General features: G+C 38.8%; 1 protein-coding gene across 4 annotated transcripts in view; it reads left to right on the plus strand.

The window, feature by feature from the left end:
* The window catches only part of ccni (cyclin I), a 97,244-nt gene that overhangs the window by 14,567 nt on the left and 59,431 nt on the right, over positions 1-23,246 (plus strand). For 2 of the 4 annotated variants that reach the window (XM_073065038.1, XM_073065039.1), the window contains exons 2-5: positions 1,696-1,852; positions 14,374-14,508; positions 22,032-22,106; positions 22,499-22,639. In XM_073065038.1, coding sequence (XP_072921139.1) covers positions 1,739-1,852; positions 14,374-14,508; positions 22,032-22,106; positions 22,499-22,639 — 465 coding nt within the window. In that variant the 5' untranslated portion in view covers positions 1,696-1,738. Of the gene's footprint in view, positions 1-1,695; positions 1,853-8,687; positions 8,802-14,373; positions 14,509-22,031; positions 22,107-22,498; positions 22,640-23,246 lie in introns of those variants that run through there. The other 2 variants (XM_073065040.1, XM_073065041.1) reach the window with 2 other exon arrangements.

Here is a 23,246-nt window from a genome sequence, read left to right on the forward strand (position 1 = left end):
TTTTGTTTTCTTTTTTTTTGGTTTTAGAATTTCAAGCAAGGAGGATTGCAAAATGTTGTTCTTGTTTAGTAAGTTTGAGCTTATTGAAGGAGAAAGTTTACTCCAATAGTAAAAATGTCCTTTACAGTCCTTCCAGCTCAGAAAGTCTATATGGTTGATAAACAACAGTAGATAATACACATTTTGTTACCATATCCTGGAAAATAGCCAGATTCTCAGCATAAGGCTACATTCAATCTATAATTGTTATTTATGATAAAGGATGACAGAGCATTCAGATGTGAAACATTAATTTTGAACATTTATTAGATTTGCATCTGAATGTTTGTTGTCCACTTTTCCATTGTGCTGGTGGAGATTTGCCCTCCATTTCACAAGCTGGAAATTTAATAATACCAGAAGGTGAGATTGTGGAGTGAAATATTAATTTCAGAGGGTATAATAGTATCTGTGACTATTTGCTTCACTGAAAATAGAAATTATGGCTAAAAATAATTTGGCTTTTATTCTAATATATCAATGTAAAGGTGGTTTATTTTTCGATTTTTAAAAACAATAAATTTATTATCCACCTGAGATTTTTAGATCAGATTTTCAGTCTTCTACTTAACTAACAGAGTGATTCCCAGATGTCTGTATCAAACTGACAAGGGTTCAGTGGAATATTTTTCAATGCAGCATGCATCTTTTTTAAAAGTTTGTTTGAATTGGTCATGCTTCTGGGCTTTATCAATTCTCTGTGACCAGGATTTTGGAAAAAAGTTTCCAACTTGTTTGCAAAAAAAATCATAAAGCACTCTGCATGAAGATGACTTACAGTAAAAGGGACAAATCATGCCACTCTTACGTATCTTTAATTTCTGTTTGTCTTTTTTTTTGCAGTGTTCTGTACTTGCCTCATCCCTCATGGTGTTGCTGTTTTATTGGGTTATTGATGGAGGGGTCTAGATGAAAACTGTATAGAAAACTTGTGTACCTTGCCTAAATATTTTCCATATGAACCTAGACGTACTTCAGTGGTGTGCGTGATGCTGAGCACTATCACAGTGCTCCTGTTCTTAACTTGCATCAACATTTTTTGGCAGCGTTCATTGGGCCAATTAGGAGAGTGATCCTGGTATGAATTTCCTTTAATCTTCTCTCCCCTCTTGCTCAAAGCATGCATGGTAGGATGACAGTGACAAACTGCTGTCAGGGAGGTTGGAACTTCGGTGCTGGCACACGTGTGCAGAAATTGCAAACTTCATAAAGCTTGGACTGCTGGTACTTTCTGTGGAAAAACCAAGTCATTTTGCTACCCTATTCCATCAGTATATTAACTTGTATTAGTTTTAACTAGATGTCTTTAAATGGAAAACACAAGAGATTCTGCAGATGCTGGAAATCTTGAGCAAAATGCAACAAAGTGGAGGAACTTAGTATCTATGGAGGGGAATTAACAGCCAATACTTCGGGCCAACATTTTGAGTTCTCCAGCACTGCCTGTATGTCTTTTAATGAAAACCAGCTTTTGGGCAGATTATAAGCAACAAATTTTGGAATACAGGATATTTTTGTGAATCTGTTTGTTTCAGCAGCAATATGGTTATAAATGGGGAAGTCTATATTATTTTTGTAATGGGTGCAGCCAGGCTAACTGGTTTAGTCTTCTAACAGAATTGTTCTGGTACTGATATAATTAATTTTAATTTGCAGGTAGCTGTATCCATTTGGGAGGCTGGCATATCCAAGGGGTGTTATGAAGTTTTCAGGACCCTTGGAGAGCCAGAGGCTGCCCATCCTTTTGGAGAGGGCAGTCTCTAGGGAAGCACAGATGTGGAAGGTGTATGTGCCAAAATATCTGACCAATCAGGTAAATATTTCACTACATAAATCTAATTGTGTCTAAACAATAAGATTCTAAATATATGTTCAGTAAAATAAACATGGATATGTTCAAAGGTGTAAGTAGTTAATCTATGCAATTGATCTTAATTTGTGTATTTTATCTGTGTTTAATGTAAAACCACTTACCATATAAAAATAATTTTCTGATGAGGGCTTGTTAATTGTAAAATAATATATGCAATAAATTTATACTGAGGGGTATCATTTCTTAAATTATATTAGTAAACATTGTGTGTCTTTAATTTCTGCAATAGTTATCTTGATTTTTCTGAGGAAATTAATCTGTGATGTATGTGGGCTCAGCAAACTGCTGCTTTGCATGTACCTCTTGGTTATCTTTCTAAAAAGTTACATTGAATTTCACCCTTCAGGGCACAAGTTTGTGGCCAAGTTAATTGTATGTTGAAAATATCTGTAGTTTCCAATATTCACCAGACCTAAACTAGGTGAAGGCTGTATTCTGTCTGTCACATATCAATCAAGTGTACAGTACTGTGCAAAAGTCTTAAGCACATACATACATCGTGAGGGTGCCTAAGACTTTTACATAATACTGTATTTGCCAACATGGAGCAGAGAGTGAGCTTGTTTATCTGGCTGGAGCAAAGGATTTGGGAAAGGTGAGGGTAGAGTGCCACAGGATGGCTTTAGGACAGGCGGCAGAGAAGGAAGGTCAGGGCAGTGTGCAGACACACCCAGCCCTGAAACAGTAGGCAAAGTCACTTGATTCCAAACAATTGGTTTATTGATTATTGTAGAATGTCTCTCTGGTGCTTCCCTCTCCTTCCCCTTTTCCCAACTGTGATTCCCCTCTCCTTGCCTCCTTCCCAGTCTCAGTCCACATCAGAGACCCATATCAGGATCACTCACATTTGTTTTTTTTTTGCAGCAATGCAGTGAAATACTTAAAATCACTTCAGTACGGTGCAAAGATCTTTGGTACCCTAGGTGTGTATGTATATGTGCCTAAGACTTTTGCACAGTACTGTACATTAAATAAGATTTGATTTATAGAAGTAGAACCAATTGGAAAGTATTACTTGTAAGAATTTTAAGTTAATATATAATATCAGAAGTTTAGGTCAAATATTTTTAGTTGTTTATGGAATAGTAATGACATTTTTGAGAAAAGATAAAAGTTAGTATTGAAAAGCAAAGAACCTTGGTACTGAAAATCTGAGAGACCTACAAAGTGCTGTTGATATTCAACTGTTCTTTCTAGCATTTAAAATGTTAAATTAAGAATTGCAGTGTCTTTGGCATTTTCTACAGATATGTAAAGTTAATGTTGTAGAAGGTCTTTTTCTAGATCTCTGTGCATAGGTATTCCTGTTCAATAGTGTAAATGATTTTTCCACCAGGTATTTTGATGTGAGGTATTATATGTTCAAGATGAGTTCTGAGGATGAGGAATGAAATACTAACAACATATACTCAGGATGCTATTACAGTATTTTTTTCTGATTACTTTTTGTAAACTTCAAGTTTCTGTTGCAAGCTATTTTTGTGAAATTACTTAGAATTAAACCATTTGAGAAATATAATGTCATTTTTATTGCTTTTTTAGTTTGTGTACTTGTTTTTTTTTAATTTTTTTATTAGTTTTTCAAAATATTTTACAAAATTAAAAATCCCAAATCCCAATGAGGAGCATTAATACAGTGCAAGATTAAGCATACAATAACAATATGCTACAAAGGAAGAGAATTTAACAAAAAAAGCACCTAAATTAAAGACAAGTGAGCTTAGCGTCCTCCCCAAGCCCCACAACACAAGAAAAAAACAACAACAACTCCAGACCAACCACCACACAGTATAAAGAGTATAAGTCCGGACAGTCAAACTCCCAGACTGTGAATACACTTAGCAACAGAGGATAATAATGCCTACTACCAGAAAAAAAAAGGGAGCTGAAAGCAAGGGACCGAAAAGAAAAAAAAAACCCTAGTGAAGAGGAAGGTTATGAAAGTACTCGATAAAAGGTCCCCAGACCTTATGGAGCTTTAGATCCGAATTAAGAACAGATTGAATAGCTAAGGCAGATTTAGTAGGTGATCTGGTAACAGAGGACGATCGGTCCAGTTTAGGATCCAACCAACAGTTGAAATCACCACCCAATATAAGAGAGTATGAGTTTAAGTCTGGTAGTGAGGAAAAAAACCGTTCAAAAAAGTTAACATCATCAAAGTTGGGGGCATACAGGTTTGCTAGTGCAACTTTAGTGTTATATAGTTTACCAGAAACAATAATAAAATGGCCATTTGTATCAGATATTTTATTATGGAGTTCGAAAGGAATATTTGAATTAATAAGAATGGAAACTCCCCTAGCTTTAGCGGCAAAGGATGAATGAAAATGCTGACCCGCCCACTTTGACAGAAGCCGGGAGTTATCAAAACAACGAATATGAGTTTCTTGAAGGAAAGCAATGTCAGCTTTGAGTTGTTTGATATGTGAGAATACCTTCCTCCTTTTAACAGGGTGGTTCAGTCCCTTTACATTCCAGCTCACGAATTTAAGTTCACTAGCCATTATCAATTACTAATGCATAAAAGGCAGCAGGCATATAAAAAGTCAAGCAGTACAATAGCAGTCTGGGAGCAGAGATGTAAACATAGATTCGTAAGGTCAAAATATAAAAACATGTCCTAAGCAATAAAGAGATGTTGGAACTGGAAAACCCACCCCACCCGCACAACCCAAAACTAGACGGCTACCAAAACAAGTATCTAGCTCTACCAAAAAAATTAACCCAAATACACCTTCCAGATCTGTGTCATTAACAACATTTCCGTATAAATATTATAGCAAATAATAACTAGTTTATGCATTAGAAAACATAACTACAGATTAGAACACCTTCTGCAGAAATATACAACTTAATACAGAGAAAATTGGAAGAAAACCAAAACTAACCTACCCGCGAAACATTATAGAAGAATAAAGTAAGAGAAAGGGAAAAAAAGGTAAGAAGGAAAAAGAAAAAAAAGAAGAGGAAGGGGAAAGTTATAAATTCAAGACGAGTGTTTATCAACCATTTACAGAGAAGGGAGAAAAAAATTCAGAGATTAGAAAAAAGGGGTGAAGAAAAGAAAAAGATAAAATAAATAAATATTTAAAACAAAGGAAAAATAAGTCAGCAGTTGAACTGTGAACCAACAAACAGGGAGGCCTTCACTAAAGACTTCGAACCTCCAAAACAAGTTAGAATTAGTTGCAGAACTTTGTAGGTAAAGTTATACAAGAATAAAAATAGATTACACACACACCAAATCCCGGGAGAGATTGTCAACGGCCCTTAAAGTTTCAATGAATAATGGTGTACTTGTTTTAAAGCAAAACATAATCTTCCAAGTATTGATAAAATGTATCAATGCAAGAAACTGCAGTTAATAGAAATCTGAAAGAAAAATAAAATTTGGAAATACAGCATTTTTGGAGTGAGAAAGAGGTTGAAAGAGATAGAGATGAAATAGAGGAGATGAAGCGAGACCAAAAAGCAAAGTCATTAAATGATGAAAAGTATATTAGTGCAAGGTAATAATGCTATAGGTATAAATGCAGACTCGTTATTGGAAGATGACACAGAAATGTAGAAAGAATAAAATCAGAAATGTTCATCAAGTAAGGCTGCATGTGTGTTAACATTTCAGGTTCATGGCTCTTCATCAAAACTGAGAAGTTAGAAATCAGGGTGTTAAAAGTTGCAAAGAAAGATGAGGTGGGTAGAGCCCAAAATGAATTACATCATGGAAGCTGCTTGATCTGCTGAATGTTTTATGGCAGAAATATGGTGTCTCAGCTAGATAGTCGTAAAGAGATCTTTTGGTACGTTGGCTCTCTTAAGTTATTGTACAGAAGTAAGGATTTTATGTGAATTTATATAAGGCAATAGTGAGGTCAAATTTGGAGTATTGGAGCATATACTCTGTGGCTATTACGTACACTTGTTCATTAATGAAGATATCCAATCAGCCAAACACATGGCAGCAACTCAGTGCGTAAAAGCATGTAGACGTGGTCAAAGGGTTCGGTTGTTCTAAACAAACATCAGAATGGGGAAGAAATGTGATCTAAGTGAATTTGATTGTGAAATGATTGTTGGTGCCAGATGAGTTTATTTGAGTATTTCAGGAACCGCTGATCTTCTAGAATTTCCACGCTCAACAGTCAGGAAAATCCCAGGAGACAATTTACAGAGAACAGTGTGAAAAATAAGAAAACATCCAGTGAGCGGTAGTTCCATTGGTGAAAATGCCTTATTAATAAGAGAGTTCAGAGGAGAATGGCCAAGCTGGTTCAAGCTTGACAGGAAAGTGTCAGTAATTCAAACAGCCACGCATTACAACAGTGGTGTACAGAAGAGCATCTCTGAACGTACAACACTTAGTACCTTGAAGTGAATTGGCTATTACAAGTGTGGACCACTCCAGGGTTCCACTCCTGAAAGACTGAAGTGGCTACTGAGTGTAGAACATGGAACAGTACAACACAGTGTAGGTCCTTTGGGCCATGATGATGTGGTGACCCTTTAACCTACTCCAAGATCAATTGAACCTCTCCCTCCCATATAGCCCTCCATTCTTCTTTCATCAATGTACCTATCTTGTAAGAGATTCTTAAATATCCCTAATGTATCTGCCTCTTCAGCTATCCCTGGGAGCATGGTCCATGCACCTATCACCCTCTGTGTTTTGGGAAAAATAAACTACCTCTGACATCGCCCCTCTATACTTTCCTCTCAGCATCCTAAAGTTATGCCATTTTGTATTAGCCATGTCAGCCTGGGAGAATGACTGGCTATCCACTTGACCTATCCCTCTATCAAGTTACCTCTCATCCTCTTAAAAGGGAACACCCTTGGCTGGCTCAACCTATCCTAATAGGACAGGTTTTCTAATCCAGGCATCATCCTGGTAAGTCTCCTCTGTACTCTCTAAATCTACATCCTATAATGAAGCAACCAGAACAGAACGCAATATTCCAAGTGTGGTCTAACAAGAGTTTTATAGGGCTGAAACATTACCTTGCAGTTCTTGAACCCAATTGCCTAACTAATGAAGGCAGCACACCACAAGTCTTCTTAACCACCTTCGCTGCAACTTAAAAAGACCTATCAGTGTTGACCTCAAGATCCCTTTGTTCTTCTACTTGAGAATCCTGCCATTAACCTTGTATTCTACCTTCAAATTCAATCTTCGAAAGTGAATCACTTCACACTTTTTGGGACTGAACTCACATCTGCCACTTCTTAGCCCAGCTGTGCATCCTATCAATGTCCTGTTGTAACCCATGACAAACTACCACGCTATCCACAATACCACCAACCTTCATGTCATCTGCAAACTTAATTACACACCCTGCCACTTCCTCATCCAAGTTATTTATTAAAATCACAAGGAGGCAGGATTCCCAGAACAGCTCCATTGTGTGCAATTCAGGTCACCTGCCTACAGGAAAGATATAAATAAGATTGAAAGAGTGCAGAGAAACAAAGATGTTACCAGGAATTGAGGACCTGAGTTATAGGTTAAGGTTGAGTAGATGAGGACCTGAGTTATAGGTTAAGGTTGAGTAGATGAGGACTTTACTCCCTGGAGTGTAGGAGAATGAGCAGTGATTTGATAGAGATACACAAATTATGAAGGGTATAGATGAGGTAAATGCAAGTGGGCTTTTTTCCACTGAGATTGGGTGAGACTAGGACTGGAAGACATAGATTAAGGGTGAAAGGCGAAATATTTAAGGGGATCTTAACTCAGAGGATGGTGAGAGTGGGACAAGCTGTTAGTGTATGTGGTGGGTGAGGGTTTGTATGCATTGAAGGAAGTTCGGGTAGATACATGGGAGGGTTATGGATGGGTGTGGTCCAGTTGCAGGTTGATGGGATTGGGCAATTTGGCATGGACTAGATAGACCAAAGGGCCTGTTTCTATACTGTAGTGTTCTGTGACTTTAAATGCTGATTCCAGCTTCCTTGATTATGTTTTGTTTCATTTTGTTTCCTGCTTGAGTTAATTCTCTTGTCAATTTCTTTGTTAAATCTTTTCTGACAATGCTACCTTTTCTCTCGGAACTTTCAATTATTCTATTTTTTCTCAAGCACTCCATTATAGTTGACCATGGTCATTCCATTTTTCCAGTTTTTCACACTTCTAGAACCAGGATGCATATCTCCTCATCTTCCCTTTCCAGCCCACCGTGCTTAATGAATTGATCCCTGCAGTTTCTGACACCTTCAGTTCCAACACAAGAAGCAGCTTTCTCTTTCAACATTCTGAAAGGATCATTCTCTCCAGGATGCTCTGATGCATCTTTAGGTAAATTGGTATAATCAGGTTGGTGCTGATTTTGAATCCCAAGAGAAAGACTTTGTAGAATGCCTATGAGATGACTTTTTTAGAGCAGCTTGTAATTCAGTCCACTAGGGAATCAGTTATAATGGATTGGGTGTTGTGTAATGAACTGTATTTGATTATGGAGCTGAAGGTAAAGGAACCCTTAGGAGACAGTGATCATAATGATCAAATTCACTCTGCAATTTGCGAGGGAGAAGCTAAAGACAGAAGTATCAGTATCAGAGGCATTAGAATGGAACTGGCCAAAGTTAATTGTAAGGGGACACCAACAGGGATGATGGCAGAACAGCAATGGCTGAAGTTTCTGGGACCGGGGGACGTCACGTGATGACGTAGGATCGAGACGCTGGAACCCAGCTCTCCTGTAAAAAGTTAATAAATTAATGTTTAAATGAAGAAAAGTTAGTCAATACTTTCTAAAAGTTACTTATAAACTACTCCGGATTGTGTCAAGCTATGCCTCAAGGAAGGAAGATGAAGAAAACTAATACCGGGAAGACTATGCAAGTTGGAACAAGAACAAGGCCCACGTCTACCGAGGAACCGCGGTCTCAGGTACATTATACCACTGGCGATACGGAACAGGAGACTGCGGCAACATCGGCCATTTCTAAAGGAAAAGACCATCGTGAACTGCGCTAACGTGAAGGATGGAGCATTCGCAAACGGGAGCAACAAGAACTACAAAGCCCAGCTACCACTGCAACTGAAAGTGATAGTGAATCAGAGGGAGAGTCAGATCTTCTGGAAAGATCAGATGAAGAGGGAGTTAAAAGTCCTTCTAGAAATATAGAAAAGACTTTGAGGCAAATAATGCGTAAATTAGACACATTAAAAGTAATTAAAAGTTTCTGGGACCAATTTGGAAGGTGCAGGATAGGTACATCCCAAAGAAAGAAGTAGTATTCTAAATGAAGAATGACACAACCGTAGCTGACAAGGGAAGTCAAAGCCAACATAAAAGCAAAAGAGAGGGGATATAATAGAGCAAAAAATAGTGGGAAATTAGAGGATTGGGAAGCTTTTAAAAACCAACACAAGGCAACTAAAAAAGCCATGAGTGAAAAGATGAAATATGAAAGTAAGTTAGCCAATACTATCAAAGAGGATACCAAAATATTTTCAGAAAAATAAAGAGTAAAAGAGCAGTGAGAATAGATATTGGACCACTGCAAAATGACACTGGAGAGGTAATAATGGGGGGACAAGGAAATGACATGAATTGATTGAGTACTTCCTAGGTGTCCTCACTGTGGAAGACTCTAGCAATATGCCGAAAGTTCAAGTGTGTTGAGGGGCAGAAGTGAGTGCAATTGCTATTACTAGGGGCAAGGTGCTTGGGAAGCTGAAAAGTCTGATAGGTCACCTGAACCAGATGGATTACACCCCAGGGTTCTGAAATAGGAAGCTGAAGAGATTGTGGAGGCATTAGTAATGATCTTTCAATAATCACTAGATTATGGAATGGTTCTGGAGGTCTGGAAAATTGCGAATGTCACCCCACTCTTCAAGAAGGGAGAGAGGCAGAAAAAAGGAAACTAACTATAGGCTAGTTGATCTGACCTCAGTGGTTGGAAAGATGTTGGGAGTCGATTGTTAAGGATGAGATTTCCTGGTACTTGGAGGCACACAATAAAATTGGCCTATTTTGGTTTCCTTAAGGGAAAATCTTGCCTGACAAATCTTTTGGAATTCTTTGAGGAAATAGTAAGCAGGATTGTGAAAGGAAAGTTGGATGTCATGTACTTGGGTTTTCAAAAGGCCTTTGACAAGATGCCACATACCAAGCTGCATAGTAAGATAAGAGCCCATGGTATTACAGGAAAGATACTAGCATGGATAGAGCATTGGCTGATTGACAGGAGGCAAAGATTGGTAATAAAGGGAGCCTTTTCTGACTGGCTGTTGGTGATTTGGTGTGTTCTGCAGGGGTTGGTGTGGGGACTGCTGCATTTCATGTTACATGTCAGTGATGTGGATGCTGGAACTGATGGCTTTGTGGCCAAGTTTGAGGACGATATAAAGATAGGTGAAGGCACAGGTAGTGTTGAGGAAGCAGGGAGACTGCAGAAGGACTTGGACAGATCAGGAGAATTGGCAAAGTGGCAGATGGAGTACAGTGTCGGGAAGTGTATGGTCATGCACTTTGGTAGAAGGAATAAAGGCATAGACTATTTTCTAAATGGGGAGAAAATTCAAAAATCTGAGGTGCAAAAGGAATTGGGAGTTGTGTGGATTCATGTTAATTCGGGTTAATTTGTAGATTGAGTTGGTGGTGAAGAAGGCAAATGCAATGTTAGCTTTCTTTTTGAGAGGACTAGAATTTAAAAGCAAGGATCTAATGCTGAAGTTTTGTAAGGCATTTGTGAGAGTTCACTTCAAGTACTGTTGCATTTTGAGCCCCTTATTTAAGAATGGATGTGTTGACATTGGAGAGGATTAAGAGGAGGTTCACAAGAATGATTCTGAGAATGAAAGGCTTATTATATGATGGGGGTTTGATGGCTCTGGGTCTGTACCTGCTGGAATTTAGAAGAATGGGGGGGGGGGCAGATCTCATTGAAACCTATTGAATGTTGAAAGGCCTAGATAGAGAAGATGTTTCCTATTGGGGGGGTAGGGGGGAAGAGTCTAGGACTAGAAGGTACAGTCTCACAGTAGAGGGATGTCCTTTTAGAATGGAGATGAGGAATTTCTTTAGCCAGAGTTTAGTGACTCTGTGGAACTTGTTGCCACAGTTGGCTGTGGAAGGCTGGTTATTGAGTGTGTTTAATGGGGAGGTTCACAGATTCTTGATTAGTCAGGACATGAAAAATTACAGGGAGAAGTCAGGAGAATGGGGTTCAGAGGGAAATGGATCAGCCATGATGAAATGGCGGAGCAGACTTGATAGGCCAAATGGCCTAATTTTGCTCCAGTGTTTTATGGTCTTACCGTACAATTTCCACCTATACCTACTTATTCCAGTTCTTGGAGCTCCTTCCTGTCCAGTCACAGGAGATGCTCAGTTTATTTACCTCCCTTCTTTTCACAGCCTTAATCCATTAAACATAAGGCAACAATTTATTGCAGTCTTAGTTTGTGATGCTGCATTTGCATTAACAATGTAATTTCCTGTGTCTTGCTTGACATTTGGTGACCAATTTAATGACCTCTGTTTACAAATGTGATCCCAAATCTCCCTGTGGATTTTAATTCATCCACTCTGATCTGTTTGCAGTTTTAATAAATCTCAGTGTTGGCTTCACCATTAGAGGAGCAATGTTTCATCTTCTAAAATGACATATTAGTCTTTCAGCATTCCAGATAATTAGCATTTATGACAATATTTTTATTTACCAAAATTCCTTCCATATTTCCTTTATTTCATGTGATTCTGCACTAAAACCTTCTTTAGCCTTTTAGTATATGCACTACCATCAGTTAATCATTTTGTCTTCCTTCCACCTTCTCATGGACCTTTTTGTTCTCTCTCCCCACTTGTAATCTTGAAAATTGTTAATGTGGATGCTGTTAAAAATGTATTTTTTTTGTTGATGCATGTATTAAAAGAGAAGGTACACAGATGAATATATTTCATTTTGTTGGGGATATTAGGTAAGATGAAGGAGCACATACCAATCCTCATAGAGGGATCAGAAGTGGAGAGAGTGACCAGCTTCAAGTTCCTCAGTAACAAGATTTCTGAGGATCTAACCTGGTCCCAACATATTGATGTAGTCATAAAGAAGGCAAGACAGCAGCTATACTTTATTAGGAGTTTGAAGAGATTTGCCATGTCAACAAATACACTCAAAAACTTCTATAGTTGTACCGTGGAGAGCATTCTGACAGGCTGCATCACTGTCTGGTATGGAGGGGCTACGTCACAGGACCGAAAGAAGCTGCAGGATGTTGTAAATCTAGTCAGCTCCATCTTGGGCACTAGCCTACAAAGTACCCAGGACATCTTTAGGGAGCAGTGTCTCAGAAAGGCAGCATCCATTATTAAGGAACCAGGCCATGCCCTTTTCTCACTGTTACCATCAGGTAGGAGATTCAGAAGCCTAAAGGCACACACTCAACGATTCAGGAACAGCTTCTTCCCCTCTGCCACCCGATTCCTAAATGGACATTGAAGCTTTGGACACTACCTCACTTTTCTTAAGTCCCCGGTCCCCGGGTTATGTGCGAGTTCTGTTCCTGTGTCCATCTTTAAGTCGGATTTGTGCGTAAGTCGGAACAAGTACATCCAGTATTATTTAGCGTCAGTTAGTCAAATGTTTGTATTAGTATATAGTATATATTTTACCTTTCTATGCATATAAAACACTTAAGAAATGTATGTATTCCAATAATTAAACCACTGCGTTGTTTAGTAATAATTGTAGCTTTCATCGGGGCAGGGCCTTTCACATGCTCCATTATTCGCACTTTATCCATTATCCTTTAAAATTGTTCCAATCATTCACCGACTGTAGCCTAACTCTTTTCCAATGACTGATGGCGTTTCACCTCTTTCCAAACACTTTATTTTTCCACTTTATTTTCAATCGCGATCGCTTCCCATCAATGGAACAGAAACTCTGCGTGCGGCGGGTCCCGACCTGCGCTGGCTCCCGAGGTCCGCTGGGTCCTAAGGACCACAGCACTAAATTTCTCGGGTCCTAAACTGCACCGCACTGACACAGGTTAAATGGGACAAGTGGGGGCTGTTCTGCGTTTGGGTATTTGATCCTCCTCAATATTCCGCGTGGGAATTTAAACTGGAGGTGGCAGTGCTTTTTTTTACGAGCTCGAGTTGCAAGCTCGACATCAACCCAGCACAGATGGTACGGGAGCCTCCATTCTCTAGCCTGGTGCTGATCTGACTGCGCCACCAGCCGACCGGAATGGGGGATGTCCGGGTGAATGTCAGGGTGAATCTTACTAAGAAAAATTTAAACCAAATACAAAGTTAAACACTCAACACAGTGTCAATGGCAACGACTTAAAATGGCGGACGGTGTTCTCCTTCCTCGGTTCGTAAGTACGAGTTGTCCGTAAGTTGGACGTTCGTAACTTGGGGACTACCTGTATACAGTATTTCTGGTTTTTGCATATTTTAAAAAATCTATTCAATACACATTAATTTACTTGCTTATTTATTATTCTGTTTTATTTTATTTATTATTATTTTCTCTCTCTCTCTGCTAGATTGTGTATTGCATTGAACTGCTGTTGCTAAGTTAACCAATTTCACGTCATGCCGGTGATAGTAAACCTGATTCTGATTCTGAATTTGAAAGTTGATGTTAGTGTTTTATCTTGTGTATTCCAGGGGACTTTTGTTATTTTGTTTAACCTTATGATGGAAAAATGAGACATTATGGACTGAATGAGAGCCCCTTGGGTAAACTTCTGTGATTCAAGACAAGTATATAGTCTTTGAGGGATTTTTCAAATTCCATAATGTGCTTTTCTGTAAAAATTGTATCTCAAAATAACTGCATGTCATAGTTACCATTTTTGTCCTTTTTGTTTTAATTCTGATGAAATTTACACAGAGGTGTTTGTGTTGGTAAAAAAGATATTTGGAAAAAATGATTGTTCTATGGGAGATGCCATTTTTAAACACTATCTAAATACTGAATATGTGTAGTTTTTTTTCAGTGTTTATTTTCAGCTCTGTTTTAAGTTTCAATTGAATAAGAACTAAGATATTAAAAATGGAAAACATTAAAGATTCATTGCCTCAAATCCACTTGCCTGCTCCCCATATTCTCTGATTCCCGCCGTATCCAGAATTCTGTCAGTCTTAATCTTTGATATATTTTGAGTATCCACAGTCCTCAGTTTTAAATCCTTAAACTTACCTACACACAGAGCTAGAAAATTCTTTGACAATGCAATTGACGGATTATATTGACACTGAATTTTACTCTTATCTAATATGATTTTTTGCCAAGTGCAGAACTCCTGTTCAGATTCTGGCAAAGTGTGTTCACTATTCTGGTCTAGGGTAGGATGTGTCAAGATCCAATGTTGTTTTATTCTCTTGTTTTATGTAAAATTTGCTTTTAGCTTTTAAAGAATTTAGTGAAAGCAAGATTGTTGTGTAAGATTGCATCTGTATGAATCTGAGAATCAGTTTCTTCTCCCATTGCAGGACACGGATGTCTCTCCAGCACAGCGGGATGAGGTGATTCAATGGCTGGCTGAACTGAACAGCACATTTTATTTTTATCCAGAAACCCTTTCTCTTGCCATCACTATTTTGGACAGGTTTTTGGCTCTGATAAAGGTAAGGAACTTGCGTTAAATCTCAAGGGTTTTCATTTAATTTATGTCAATAAATGCATTTAAAACAGTACAAATTAAAGCATTAAGTGCACATCTCTGAGTAATCTAATGCTAGTCTTGTGCTGAGTTATTCTGGGACAGTGCAGACATTTCTTTCCAACCAGGATTGGTACTTCCTGGCTTGCATAGATTTGGTTATTAATTGCTGAATGAGAATCAATATATGGACAGCCAATGAGAGGAGGGGCTATATTGGATCTGGTGTTTGGGTAATGAGCCTGATCAGGTGACTGACCTTTCAGTGGGTGAACAGTGACCACAACTCCTCATTGTTTAGGATAGTTGCAGATATAGGCGGAGAAATGGCAGATGGAGTTTAACCTAGATAAATGAGAGATGCTGGACCATGGTAGGACAAGATGCTTAACAGTGCTGCTGAGCAGAGAGAGCTTGGGATCCAAGTTCATAGCTCCTTGGAAGTAGTTATTCAGTTTGATAAGGTGGTTAAGAAGACTTACAGGACACTTGCTTTCATTAGTCAAGGCATTGAGTTCAAAAGTCATAAAACTCTGGTTAGGCCACATCTGGAATATTGCATATGGTTTTGGTCACCCCACTATAGGAAGGCTGTTGCAGCTTTGAGGAAGGTGCAGAAGAGGACTACCAGGATGCTGCCTGGTTTAGAGGACATGTCTATCACAAGGGACTGGATAAACTTGGGTTATTTTCTCTGGAGTGCGGAGGCTGAGGGGAGGTCCAGTAGAGATTTACAAGGTTATGAAAGGCTTGGATGGAGTGGACAAAGAGTATCTGTTTACAAGGGTTGAAATGTCTAGTATCAGAGGGCATGAACTGAATGTGAGAGGAGGTAGGTTCAAAGGTGCTGTGAGGGGTAAGTTCTTTTACTCAGTCATGGATGCCTGGAATGGTGATATACACGGAATACATTAGAGGCTTTTAAGAGACATTTGGATAGACACATGGATGTAAGGAAGATGGAGGGATATGGACATGGCGTAGGTAGGGATTCGTGTTTGGTTGTTTTTGATTTGCCTTTTAGGTGGTTTGGCACAACGCTGTGAACCAAATGGCCTGTTTCTGTGCTGTATTGTTCTGTGTTAGTCAGCTGTACTTGATGCACCTACTCAACCTCATTCATTGAGTTTACTTCTCCAAGTTGGAATCAGCAGCAGCATGGTAGGGTTAGCCCAAGGTAGCGATGGCAGTATCGACTGGTGGTGTCTGGATCTGTGCACATTACCAGCTTTAGCTAATATTGAGAAGAGTTTGAGAAAGGATACAAAGATTTGCTGAAATAAATTATTGTTTCATAGCAATACTTGCTGGAGGACCTCAGCAAGTCAAATAGGGAGGGAAATAGATAGCCAATGTTTTGGGTCAAGACTTTTGAGGACTGAAAGACGGGAGATAGCCAGTACAAAAAGATAGAAAAAAGGGTAAAGCACAGCAGGTGGGTGATAGGTGGATCTAGGTGAGGCAGATGATGGTACATAACTTGTATTTGGAGTGATCATAAATACTTGTGGCCAAGTTCTGTGTATTGACAAGGCTTCCTATGCCCTAATATTGTCAAAAACAGTGTATTTTCTCACTGTTTGAAGATCCAATCAAAACTGATCACTAATAATTTAATCATTTATCAGATTAGTGAAAATTAAATTTAATTGGATTGTGTTTCTAAGAAGCAAAATTGGACTCAAGGTTGGGGTCTCAGACAAACCTTGAAAGCAGAGGGAATACTGCTGGCTGGGGCTTGGTTGACACTCAGTGGCTACTTTGTTGGGTATCTAATAAAGTATGTGTGTGGTCTTCTGCTGTATCAGAAGGTTTGATGTTCACAGATGCTCATTTGCATACCACTGTTATAACACCTGGTTATTTGAGTTACTGTCAAACCTGAACCTTGTCTGCCTATTATCCTTTTGATCTCTTTCATTAACGGAGTGTTTCTGCCCACAGAACTACGGAAGCTGGATTTTTTGTTTTGTTTTGCACCATGCTCTCTATATGTCTAGAAAATCCCAGGAGATGAGCAGATTCTGAGATACACAAATCCCCTGTCTGGCACCAACAATCATTTCACGTTCAAAATCACTTGCATCATATTTCTTCCCCATTCTGATATTTGGTCTGAACAACAACTGAACCTCTTAACCATGTCTGCATGCCCTTATGCATTGAGTTGTTGCTGCATGATTGTCTGATTAGATATTTGCAGAAATGAGCAGGTGTACAGTGGCCACTAAGTGTATAGTGTAATGCACAGTCTTGGGAACAAAGGCAGCGAACTAGGGCAGAGCGTGATAAAAGTGTCTGATACTGAAACATGACTTTCAGATGAACAGAAGTGGGAGTTCAACATTCTTGAGAAAAGGGTTGTGAAGTAGATAAAATGGGAGGAGCCACAGGATTTTTTGGTTAAGGATTGATTACAGGTTTGAGTTAAAATATACTTGAAAGCTCAACAAACCGAATGGAGGAATGAAAAAGAGCAGGGACTGTACCCTAGTATCCTAATTTCAGATGAAGCAAATAAATTGGCATATCTCTTAGATATGAAATGATAGTTGGGGGATTTAAACCACCTTGAGAGCTGGGATTGCACCAAAGTAAAGAGCACAGAAAAAGCAAAATGCATTCAGCTTTATTGTCTAAAACAAAATCAACAAAAATAGGAGGTACTAGAATTGGGATACACTGTATCCAAGGCTGTGCTTCTTGGCTCCAGTAAACTAGGTTTAATCCTATATGTGTGCAGTTTGCATGTTCTCTTTGACCACGTGGATTTCCTATAGGTATGCCAGTTTCCTCCCACATCCCCAAGGTAGGTTAATTGGCTGATCTAAGTTGTTCCTGGTGTCTATATGAGCAGTAGAATCTAGAGGGAATGAGCGCAGCATAAAATGGGATTAGTGTAAATGGGTGCTTGATGATTGCCAAGGATTTAGTGAGTCAAAGGGCCCCATTTCCCTGATGTGTAACTCTTAGATGTTTCATTCATATGGCTTTGGGGAATTACCAGGTCAAGTGGAAAAGGTGGCATTGGGATGGTGTATTTGAGTGGTGGAGTTCGGATTGAGTGCAGTTTGGTGAAAGAACAATAAAAGATTGCAGTAACAGTTCTAAATTGTGGCAAGTTGGATCTTAACAAAGACATAGTAGATGGAAACAGCAACTTCAAAATAAATCAGTGATAGACAGAGTGAGGCATTGAGGGGGAGATTCTGAATGATAAAAGGAAATAACAGACTTGAGGTAAATGTAGGCTGGATAAAGTTTTTTTTTTAAAAAAGGGGAGACTTATGACAAATACCAAGAGTTGAATATATTAGGAAGTTTGGAAGGATAAGGAAGATGCACAGAAGTGAATTTACAAAAGAAATGAGGATGATAAAGAATTGGTATGAAAAGTTATTGGCAGCTAAAATCAAGGAAAAAATGAAGATGTTCCTTAAATGCATGACAATGTTAAGGATCATAAAGGATTGAGACCAAAATAGTAACCTGAACCTGGAGGCTGAAAACAGACGAGGAGGAAGTTGCATGAACGGTGAACAAGGATCATTAGCGGAAGAAGTATCTACCTAAACGTTTTTTAAGTGAAAAGTGTTTTGATAATGTGAGAATTTTAGCAATGTGAGAAAATTTTATGTTGCTGATTGATTAATAAAAACCATTGTGATCTAAGGAAAAGTGGTAAGTTAAATATTGCAGGATGCAGAGTGTAATATTTAGCTGTAATTACAGTGACTGGATTGCAGTGAACAGTGGCATTCCACAGATTTTATTTAGGACTAAACCCCTTGTATATTTAAAGGATTTGATATTGATATTGGTATGGTGGTGATTGGAAGGAGGTAAATTCTGGATTCTAGTTAGGTGGGCACAAAAGATGGCAAATGGAGCAGCACTCCAGTAGTGTGGAGTCATGTGCTCGCAAGGGACAAAGGATTACATGATAAATTAGAGCATGTTGTTGAATAACTTCTTAGATGATTTTGTGATTGCAGAGTGAACGATAGGGTAAGGTGGTTTAAATAGCATAGCTACTATTTGCCATTATTGGCTGAGACAGAGTCAGAAGGTTCAGTTTATAGCAGTACAGATATCTGCTGGGACGGAAGGTCAAAAATGAAACCGAGAAAGAGTCAGACACTACCTACTAGATCACCAAAGGAGAGGCTAACAAACAGGAAAGAAGTCAAATATTAGGAATGTAATCGATAACATTTTTCTGCTTGCTCCTTTATTTGTTGCTAGTTTAGGTGATTTTTAATCTGGGTGGCCTGTAGACAATGAACACTGAAGTGAACTGAAATATACCTTTTGATTTTTTTTTTTTAAATTTGTATTCTGTGTTCCTGCTCTTTTTTTTGTTGCCATTTGCGCAGTGTGTTTCTTTTGCACATGGAGGTTTGATTTTTTTTGTTTTGAATGGGTTCCATGGTTCTTCTTTCGTTTGTGGCTGTCTTTGGGGAGACGGATTTTGGGGTTGGATACTGCATACATACTCTGATAATAAACGTACTTTTGGATCTCATTCCGATCCAATTTTTCTTCTACCCCATTTAGAGTTACTTAAGCAGAATACAGTTTCACATAACTCCAAAAGGAGGGTTTTGAGTCTAGCATTGGGGAAAAGGGAAACTGTTTTCTGCTTAGATAACTCTAAATGGGGTAGAAGAAAATGTGGATCAGTCAGATTTATATCACTGACATACAGTAGGACACAAAATTTGTTTATTTGCAGCAGCAGTAGAGTGCAGATACAAAAGTCTCTATTACAAATATTGTGCAGAAAAGAAATAACAAGGTAGTGTTCATGGACCATTCAGAAATCTGATGGTGGAGGGAATGAAGTTGTCACTAAATTGTTGAGTGTGAGCCTTTGGGCACTGTACCTCCTCCCTGATGTTAGTAACAAGAAGAGGGCATGTTTGAGATGTTGAGGGACCTCAGTGATGGATGCTGCAGCTTTGAGGCACAGCCTCTTGAAGATACCTTCCATCTCAATTAACTTAGAACAAAAGATTTAGTGCAGTTATTAAAATATAAATTATTAAGGATGTTTTTTGGGGGGGAGGAGAGAAATACAAAGCACCCTCACGGTTTCTTTTTAGAAGGAACAATTGGGGAAAAAAACTTGGTTATGTAAAATGTATTAAGTTTTAGTTGGACTACTGTTGCAATTCTAGACTTTTTAAATTGTGGAAACAGCTTGTCTGTGAACAAATGTTCATGTATGTTTCCTTGAATCAGTTTAACAAAACCTGGTCTCCTATTACTCTGCACTTCATTCTCCCAGTTTTCTATCAAATCTGTGGTGGCTGATGTGCTACAACTCTCATTAAGAAAATGCACAGGCATCTTCCATTTTCCAATTTAGTGGAAGCAAGTGAACTCCAAGATACTTTCTGAGAAGAGAAGGATGCTGTTATAAATGAAAAGCTCGGGTGAAAATATGGGCCTGAAGAGCAACAATGTTTTTAAAATTAAACAAAGTTTTGATAGAGTAAATGTTGAAATGCTTCTATTTATGATGGAAACCAAGTAGGGAATTCAAAAGAAACTATCACATGCAAATAATAAGAATTGTATGTAGTTAGGCAAATAGAATAATGCTCTTAGGGAAGCGTCATGTGAGGGAGAATGGGTGATACCTATATTGGTGAGATAGATACAGAGAGCAAGCTCCAATGAAACAGAATGCCTGCACAGATGTTAGATCAGGTGGTTTGCTTCTTTGTTGCACGTTCTTCAAAACCATTAACTTGCTAATTTTGGTACTTTTAGTTATAAGGGCAGCTGCATTAAAAAACTTGCATACACTAGTGTCAAAAATAAAGTATCATTACTAGTTATCTAATATATTGTGGAACCATTCCATTGTATTCCTAGCTGCCAGTTATTACTTGACATGCTGGAGATATTTCCCTTCAGTAAGCAGAAGAGTACATATTCAAAATCATGACATGGTCGCATAACTGATAGATAGATAGATACTTTATTCATCCCCATGGGGAAATTCAACATTTTTTCCAATGTCCCATACACTTATTGTAGCAAAACTTATTACATACAAAACTTAACTCAGTATAATATGATATGCATCTTAAATTACCCTCTCAAAAAGCATTAATAAATAGTTTTTTAAAAATTCTTAAATAGTTTACTAAAATACATTGAATGGTAACTTAAGCTCAGTCCTAACCCTGGCACTTTAACATATCTTACCCCTGGCGATTGAATTGTAAAGCCGAATGGCATTGGGGAGTAATGATCTCTTCATCCTGTCTGAGGAGCATTGCATCGATAGCAACTGCCACTGAAGCTGCTTCTCTGTCTCTGGATGGTGCTATGCAGAGGATGTTCAGGGTTTTCCATAATTGACCGTAGCCTACTCAGCGCCCTTCGCTCTGCTACCGATGTCATACTCTCCAGTTCTGTGCCCACGACCGAGCCCGCCTTCCTTACCAGCTTATTAAGACGTGATGCGTCCCTCTTCTTAATGCTGCCTCCCCAACATGCCACCACAAAGAAGAGGGCGCTCTCCACAACTGACCTATAGAACATCTTCAGCATCTCACTACAAACATTGAATGACGCCAACCTTTTAAGGAAGTACAGTTCTCTCTGTGCCTTCCTGCACAAGGCATCTGTGTTGGCAGTCCAGTCTAGCTTCTCGTCTAACTGTACTCCCAGATACTTGTAGGTCTTAACCTGCTCCACACATTCTCCATTAATGATCACTGGCTCCATATGAGGCCTAGATCTCCTAAAGTCCACCACCATCTCCTTGGTCTTGGTGATATTGAGACGCAGGTAGTTTGAGTTGCACCATATCACAAAGTCCTGTATCAGTTTCCTATACTCTTCCTCCTGTCCATTCCTGACACACCCCACTATGGCCGTGTCATCAGCGAACTTCTGCACATGGCAAGACTCCGAGTTATATTGGAAGTCTGATGTGTACAGGGTGAACAGGACCGGAGAGAGCACGGTCCCCTGCGGCGCTCCTGTGCTGCTGACCACCGTGTCAGACCTACAGTCTCCCAACCGCACATACTGAGGTCTATCTGTCAAGTAGTCCACTATCCAATCCACCATGTGAGAGTCTACTCCCATCTCCGTTAGTTTGTGCCTTAAGATCCTGGGCTGGATGGTGTTAAAGGCACTAGAGAAGTCCAGGAATGTAATCCTCACAGCACCACTGACCCCATCCAGGTGAGAGATGCAGTAGTTTCAGTTTTTTTAAAGTCATACTATTATAGAAACAGGCCTTTGGAGCTGCTAAATCTGCACGCTCAGCAACCCATTTACACAAATTCTATATGTTGCTTGTAATGTTTCCATTCTTCCCTATTCATAGACAGGAAAAACAATTTTCAACTTTAATCAGTATTAAAAAAGCACACTATGATAGATTACTTGGAATTAAACTACTTAAATATGTTGATCAATTTAATACATTGAATAATTAACAATACACTGCCTTATTTTTAGGCCCGTCCAAAGTATCTGCGTTGCATAGCCATCAGTTGTTTTTTCCTGGCAGCTAAAACTAACGAAGAAGATGAGGTAGGTAATTTACCTTTTATATGTAGAAAAACGATTTTGTTCCTTTGAGAACTTTGAAGGGTGGCTTTCAAGGTTGATGATGCTCTAAAGAGTTTAATCAATTTGTTGTTATGTGAGATAAATCAGCTGTGTGAGTGGTACTGTGGGCATCAGTTGTTGTTGCTGCCTCATAGTTTTAGCAACCGGGGTTTGTCCTTCACTCTCAGTGCTGTTAGTAAAAAGATTTTTACCTTTTCCCAATGGATTTATGTGTTGTTGCATGTTTTATAGTTTCCTCCAACCTTCCAAAGATCATCATAAATCAGAGCACAGAATAGGTAAGAGAATCAAAGTGAAGATGGGAGAGATATATATATGTATAAAAACAACAGTTGTGTATTTCTCCTCTACAGGTAATTCCATCTTTGAAGGATATAGTAAAGAATAGCAGCTGTGGTTGTTCGTCTGCAGATATTCTGCGAATGGAAAGGATTATACTGGATAAGCTGAACTGGGATCTACATGCAGTGACACCTTTGGATTTCCTTCACATTGTAAATGCATTTTCTTTAATTTTTCTTGTGCTTTTAGCAAGTAGCATTAGAATATATTGCCTCATAGTGAAAGCTTGCTAAACTTTCTTACGATGCATTGTGATTGATTAGCTCTAAATGTTAGTTACAAAGAATACCATTCCCTAATATTCTTATAATGCGGGCAGATAACATTTATTTGGACCTCTAATTGCAGCTCGGATTAATGTGATGCCAAGATTAGGATATGGCGGCAGTGAAGGAACATCAATTATCTGCAAACATCTCCATTTCTGACTTGTTTTGTGGGAAGACCATTAATGGAGCTGCTGTAGATGGTATTGTCCTGAGAAGTTGTGAGCATGAGATGATTGGGGTCCTCAGCCATAAATAATCTTATACAAAATGTCACTTCATGCGGTCAAGAACTTTCCTCCATGATATGCCTTCTGTTTTACAGGCCTCTTGACTAGATGTTGTATTACTGTCAAGTCATTTAGTGGTGACTTCATTCCCACAACTCCGATCTAATGCTTGCATTTGGATCAAGACTGTAATGTGGTCTGGATCCTAGTTGTACTGCCAATCCTAAGCTGGGCTTTAGTAAGTAAGTTGTGAATAGATGCCA

The sequence above is a fragment of the Hemitrygon akajei genome, chromosome 13 (assembly GCF_048418815.1).
Source record: "Hemitrygon akajei chromosome 13, sHemAka1.3, whole genome shotgun sequence".
Taxonomy (NCBI): Eukaryota; Metazoa; Chordata; class Chondrichthyes; order Myliobatiformes; family Dasyatidae; genus Hemitrygon; species Hemitrygon akajei.